The sequence below is a fragment of the Neltuma alba genome, unplaced genomic scaffold (assembly GCF_004799145.2).
Source record: "Neltuma alba isolate B1F8T4 unplaced genomic scaffold, ASM479914v2 tig00011576_pilon, whole genome shotgun sequence".
NCBI classification, from domain to species: Eukaryota; Viridiplantae; Streptophyta; class Magnoliopsida; order Fabales; family Fabaceae; genus Neltuma; species Neltuma alba.
Genome location: NW_021636230.1, coordinates 44,259 through 51,551, shown reverse-complemented (window position 1 = coordinate 51,551; position 7,293 = coordinate 44,259). Strand labels below are relative to the sequence as shown.

The 7,293-nt window shown below is 33.0% G+C and overlaps 1 protein-coding gene across 1 annotated transcript; it reads right to left on the bottom strand.

The window, feature by feature from the left end:
• Positions 1-1,862: 1,862 nt before the first annotated feature.
• LOC114715154 (nodulin-26-like) lies at positions 1,863-2,930 on the bottom strand. Its single transcript, XM_028899948.1, has 4 exons — positions 2,817-2,930; positions 2,509-2,733; positions 2,199-2,405; positions 1,863-1,928 (listed from the first exon to the last, which is right to left on the bottom strand). The coding sequence occupies exons 1-4, from the start codon at positions 2,928-2,930 to the stop codon at positions 1,863-1,865; spliced, it is 612 nt and encodes a 203-aa protein (XP_028755781.1).
• Between the last annotated feature and the right edge of the window lie 4,363 nt (positions 2,931-7,293).

Here is a 7,293-nt window from a genome sequence, read left to right as displayed (position 1 = left end):
ATAAATATAAGACTCTAATTCACCTTGTCTCTCATATTTATCCATTTTTACCCATGATAGTCCTTTTAATAATGATAGGTCTAACTAATAAACTTGATTAGTAAGGATATTTGAGAAAAGATAACACATATTTGTCATAAATAACTAACTTAACTTATTTTTTAATTTATTTAAATTAGTCAACTAGTTTTTATATTTAGAACCGAATGTAGTATATAACTATAGCTGTTCATTAGCTTTTATCATAACTGAACAATATACAAAGCAATAGGTCGCATATGTGTTTTTTTCTTGGCCAACAATACAATGCATGTGTTATACCATTGAACTTCACTCCAAAACAAGAAAAACAAAAACAAAAAGATGGGAACTCGATATGAACTTCTTTATTAATTCTTACTGATTTTCTTCTCAGTTTTGGAATATATATTTGTCAAATTTTAAATTATTTTACTCTAAAAGTATTTTGTATGAACACAATAATGCTGTCCGAACTTTGCGTTGTTTTCTCGTAACACAAACACCCTTATCTCAGTTGTATGGGTAAAAAAAAAAAAAACCCTTATCCCGTTGTGATGTTTTGTTGAATTGTATTTATCTATACCCAATGAAGAATAAAAATATTGGATTGTATATTTTTGATTAAATGAAGCTTAATAAAACAATTTAAAAGCAACTGAAAACTTGGTTAGAGTGAGTTCGATCGTTTTTAAATTTAAAGAATTGTCGTGGTATTTTAAAACTAATGGGAAAGTTAGCATCTTAATATTGAATCTCAATATTATTATGAGGAGATGAATATAATCAAATATTTTTTTAACCCTTTATTTGATTCAATATCGATCTTAAATGGTTGGATTTGATTTCTTTCTTATTTTTATTTATTCAAAATAATTATTTTAATATGTATAGAATCTAAAATAGAGATAATCTATCAACTATCATTTTTTTCAAAATATATTTTTCCATTTAAAAATAATTAGTTATAAATTTTAAATTTGGACCGTTCAAATCAGATATAAACAGCCCAAGTCTAATGAGCTTAAGGTGCTCATCAAAGTGATGAGCACTGAAACTGGTTCCCTAAATATGATAACTCAATTCACTTTACCTCTCATCTTTTTGCAAAATATCAATTGTAAGGATTTCTTTTTAAGAGATAATTCCAATAATTTAATACATATGATTGAAGAGGATAATTTAATGAGACCAATACACATTTATTACAAATAAATAGGTTAATTAATTTTTATAATATCCTCAAATTAGTTATCTAACTCACATATTAAGAATCGGAGCTAGTATATTAGAACGTGACACATAAACTAACAGATGTGAAGTTACAAACTTCCAAGGATTAATTACAAAAATGAAGTAAACAAGATTATTTTAATACATACAATGCACGACATCGATGGTAAATACCTAAGGACCAAATTTATGTTGTTATTTGAATGGTGTTAAATATCTTTTCAGTTGTAAATTTGCATTATTTAAATGATGAATGTGTTAGTGAATCAAATCACTTGAAGGAATCACATTTGAAGCTTTCACGAAAGAAGCACTCTTTGTGATTTCTCGCATTGGCTTGTTTGTATATATCATGATGTTATACACCCATGCTCCTGCCACTGCTCCGGCCACCGGCGCTGTCATGTACACCCATATTCCTTTATATTGGCGCCACACTATTGCCGGCCCTAAGCTTCTCGCCGGATTCATGGACGCCCCGGTCACCGGCCTATCACACAAATAAATACACTAAAAACAATAAATTTTGAATATATAATATCTCTTTTCAAACATTGTAATGAGATCTGTGTTTAAGTGAAGATTATTAGTATTTGGGATAATAAAGATGATCACCCGGCAAACATCACATTGAGCAACATGGTTGACCCTACCGCCAGACCAGCCACCTGACTCATCTGCACAGTTCAAAATCACATAAACACAAATAAAAATCTTAAAATAAATTATCATTCAAAAGCAATTTCTAAGCAGCATATCAGTTTATACATTTAATTAATTAACGACGTTTAGTTCATTTTAGTTCCATTCTTTAGTATTTCATCAAAGGCTAAGTATATTATATTCCCAACCCCATTATTCGCCAAGCATCTACGTACGTATCAGAAAAGTTAATCAACCCAAAAATAAGAAAAGGAAAGAAAAAGAGAATTCTGATATTTAATTACCGTTTTGTTATCTGTGGCCACACCACTGGTAGAATACTTAACAAGCATGATGTAGAAGGTGATGATGAACTCAACCACAAAACCTTGAAGATGCGTCCCAGATAATAGTGTTCCTGCGAAGTGGTCATGGGTTCCTGTGAAAATGAGCCTCAGAGTCCCGCTCGCAAGAATGGATGCCAGAATCTGAACTGATATATAAGCCGGTACCTGCAACATCAACGTAACATGAATCAAAACAAACCAACATTAATACACGCATGTTATTTCATATGAGACATCGAAAATAATGAAGGTAATTAAGGTGGTTGACCTGTATGAGGGGGAATCGTCCGGTAGAAGCAAAAGCGAGGGTGACGGCGGGATTGAAATGGGCGCCGGAGATGTGACTAACGGCGTAGACGAGAACTAAAACGGCGAGACCCCAAACTACGGCAATCCCAGTAAGCGTTATTTTGTTGCCGTAGCCCACGTCCACCACCTCGGATGCTTCGCCTGCAAACATCAGAAAGAATGTCCCGACGAATTCCGCCACCAACTGTAAATTAAATAGATATATTAGCGACTTTCTGCAGATAGAAAGTTTGAGACTTTAGAAAGAGGAGGAGGAGGAGGAGGGACCTTCTGCAAGAAAGGGACCAAGAGGCAGACGCAGGAATCTTCATTATTATTGGATTTGCCATTGACGTTCAGAACAACCTCATGGGTTCCTTTAGTTGCAGACGCCTCAGCCATCACCGATTATCACAGATCGACGACGGCGGATCAACAGAGAGTGAGAGTGAGAGTAAGAGTATGAGAGGGGGAGGAGGAAGAGGCGCCAATTTATGGGCACGGAAGAGTCCAAGAAGGCTGGGGGATGAAGAATTTGAGAGAAATGGGTTTGGCGATTTTTCTTCGAATGGATGAAGGAGACTTATTTTATAATTCCCATTGGAGAAATCGTTGAAGACTCTCAAAAGAGTTTCATGTTCTTTGTGGAGTTTTCTGAGGCAAACTGATCCACATGCTCTCAAAAATAAAACAAATTATCAAGATGCTACAACTTGTACTTAGCACAATGCTAGAAACTAAATCATGGTTTCTATCACTCCAACTTTCAAGATTTAGAAAATATTTAGATTAACTTTTTAGAAGTGATTTTATGATATATGAGATAAGTATGTAAAAAAAAAAATGTTGTCTAGCTTGCATGTAAATACTTGTGAGAAGTTGAAACAAAGACCCCTGACACATGAGAGAAGTTGGTTTACAATTACATTATAACAAGTTTCTGTTTCCTTGTTTTTCTTTTTCTTAAAAAACAATATGCCGCCACCCAATCCTCCAATTATCTTGGTAAATGAAAAGATAAGCAACAATATTCCAAGGCTATCTTAATATATTAGAAACTTATTAGCCATCAAGATTTTAGAAATCTTATTATCCATGAGGTGAAAATCTCTTAGCTCTACAAACTCAATAAACAGAGAGCAGGGGAGCAACAATCTCTAGGAAAGATATATGAGAGAGTCGCCAGATAAGATGACTAAAGTCATCATATATATATATATATATATATAGAGAGAGAGAGAGAGAGAGAGAGTGGTGCTGCTTAAATGAGTACTATCTCCAATGTAAATTATAAGACCTTTATTTGTAGACTATAAATAAGGTTTTATAATCAGGACCGGAAGTAGTATGATCATTATTAATTCCTTCGCTTTGATCATTTTCTCATGCAAGCGCATAGTGTTCTTCACGGCATATATGCCTATTATATGGCATCGTATTGTAATGGGAAGCCAAGACATTGGTGGGAATATGATGAGTTACTCACTAAGCCATAGAATTGAGACCCTTTTGCGAATATGCTTCGATACGTTGTAAATGCCTTTTATATTTTATGAATCAAGTTTCCTATCTCTCTGTCGGTGGCGTTTGTGTTTAATGTCGTTAGGTTATAGGAGCCTATTGCAATGGATCACGAGGTTCAATCTACATACTCATTCAGTTTTTTATTATAAACATTTGGAGCACATGTTTCATAATACATAACATGTTTTGTCTAAAATGTTGCCACTGAGGCAATTGAATTTGCTTTGCTGTCGACAAACTAATGTCCATCCAAGCAATTCTCCAAATCTCTTGAGGATTTGCCAGCCTTAACTTGATAACCGGTAGTATTGGGATGTTAATAATATGGGCTGATCGTAGGTTTAAATTTAGTGCTGATTAAAAATAATTATGAGAAAGTGATGGATGGAAAAATAAAAAAGAAACAAAAAGAAACAGCTGATGAAAATAGTAAATAAATAATGAAATGAATAAAATAATAATAATGAATGAATCAATGAATAAGAAACCAACCAAGATAATCACGCACTGGAAAAGGATTTTGTTCCCTTCATTGGGTGCATGGGGCCTAGACTATCACATTAGGTCAAGTCACTCCAATAAAAAAACACTCCTCCAGTCTTTAATATAGGACTCAATTGTTGAGTTGGTTTTGGTCCTAACTGTAAGATTTATTTATCATATTTAACAATTTTCTCTAAATTATCCTTATGGATACTCCGTCAACTATAATTAAGTAAAAAAGGGAGAGGGGTATTAAGAAAGATGATTATGGTGTCTTAGAAAAAAACATGTCACATTTCTTATAATTAACTAACTTACCTAACTTCTTTAATCCAATCAAAGTAGTTAAATGGGTTTTATATTAAAGACCGGAAGAGTAATATTTTTCCCCTTTATTCATTGTCTAGTTAAATTTCATAATGACATAGGGATAATCTCTATTTCAGCTCACGTATCATTCATGCCATAATTTGGGATAAGTGCTCTTAGAAACAGGTCATATGGCGTGTAAGATTCTCAAACCTATTACTGTCACTCTTGGTACTCTATCTATACAAAATTTACAGAGTACTGTGTGTAAAATTTATACAGATTCTTCTTACTAATAAATTTCTAATGAGGGATTCTTTTCCCCCCAATTTTCTCTTTTTTTTTTTGTGGATAATTAGATGCTGCCGGCCATCTTATGTTATTTGAAAGAAAAAAGGCACAAAGGAACTTGGTTTCCAACAAACCATCAAGTTCTACTCTGTTCGAAGAAGTGTTGGAAATTGGTGTGACAGAAATCATACTGAACCAGAAAGGGTGAGTGAATCAGATATGGAGGACAGCGGCACACAGCAGCCTTTAAGGTATGAATATAGAATGATTGGGAATTACAAGTCCATCATGGATAGATGCAGAAAGAGCTGACTGTACCATAGGGCCAAAAGGGCTCATGTTTCTTATAACTACGTACGACATTATTCTTGTCTCAGAGGTTCCTCCAGAGGGCATGGAGTTTCCGATACAAGATTTGGCAACTCATGATCGCTTCTTTTGTAACCATAGGAAGTATGATGCTCCTCAGGAATCTGTTTTGCTGAAAGTTGTGCACAAACCAGTCTCACCAATGGCTCTGCAGAAAAAAGGAGACGCAAAAGTTCTCCCCAGCTGGTAGAGCAACATTTGAAGTTCTCCAGATCATCAATAGAAGTTCCTCGCACATTTGGGGGATCCTCACTATCATTCCCCTCTCACGCTAGCCTCTAGCCCAGTCACAGTACAATTCTGGTTCTGGTGACTAGTTATTTTTCCAATTTTGACAAATTGTAGTTTGGGTTTGGTAAGTTCTTCTTTAGATATCAAGAAGTTATGATTCAATTTTTGACTAGTTTTTAGAATGATCTTTGAATGTTGATGGCTCATTCCTCAAATTTTTATAAGTTATGTTGTATCCTGTCCATGTCGTAGGACGTTTCAAAGTGTAGGATATTTTATGTTTTTAAAATATCTTTTCATTTAACATAGGACGTTTCAAAGTGTATTTTTCTACAACTGAGAAAATAAGTCCACTTTTCATAATATTTTGAAATAAAATTGAATTTCCATTAAAAAAAAGTTTGAAATTATTAAATCATAAATAAGGAATTTTTACAAAAATATATTTTATTTGCAAGTTTAGTATTGTCAAAACATATTAAAATATTATTACCAAACTGATTTTAAATTTAGTAATTTTGAGCTTCTTCCTTAACAGCCTGCTATATGTTAAAAGCATCCTATGTTATGGAGTGAAATGAGTAACTTCAAGGAAGTCAGCTTATTAAATTTAACAAAAAGTTACAGCATGAAATTATTTTTATAAATCAAAGATAACATTTCCCACAAGAATTAACTATTTACCATATTTAATTGTAAACAAGGACAAATTAGGAAAAGAAGATTAATGTCCTATATAATAAGTTACCAAATGAAGTCGCCCGTTTTCCAGTGCTACCTAAATACTTCCTCCTATCCTTAGTGTAAGACATTTTTAAGAACAAGTAAGTGATCTTTATTGTAAGTTACCAAATGAAGTCATAATTACACTTTTTAAGAGTTCATATTTAAAGTTAGAGATACAATGTATATTAAAAAAAGTTAGGGAACAATTTTCCTTTTTAGGAGATATAATTTATAGTTTCAAATATGAATAAATTTAAAAATTTGTTCTATTTTTAAATCAAATTAACTTAATTAGCTCTCCTTAGTTACGATGAATAAAATTTCCCTTTGATAAGGATAAAAAATTATTAACAAACACAAACTTGCATTTTGCATTGAGGAGGGTATATTATTATTGATGTTTATTGTTATTTATAGCTCTTCTAGGGTGTTTGGGTAACCTCAAAAGTACTTTTCTACAAATTAAGGTAAACTCCTCCACATATTTACTTCCTATATCGTAAAAGCATTTTAAAATCATGTTTTTATTTCTATCCAAACATCCCTTTCTTTTTTGTATGAAAAGGGTTTGGGTGAGTTAAGTCTTAAGTAAGACTAGAATATGCTTTCAATTGAACTTGTGGTCTTACAAGTCATAAGTCAACTTTACACCAACTAGACTAAGGGTCTGTTTGGGATCATGTTTGGGGTCCCAAACGTGCATCTCAATAGGCAAAAGCTTTTTTATGTTTTAGTATATGTTTGGAATCACTTATGTGGAAATGAACTTTTTGGACCTAACGAGCAGTATCAGTAAAGCTATTTTACGTTACTTTTAAAGAAAAAGTTCCTT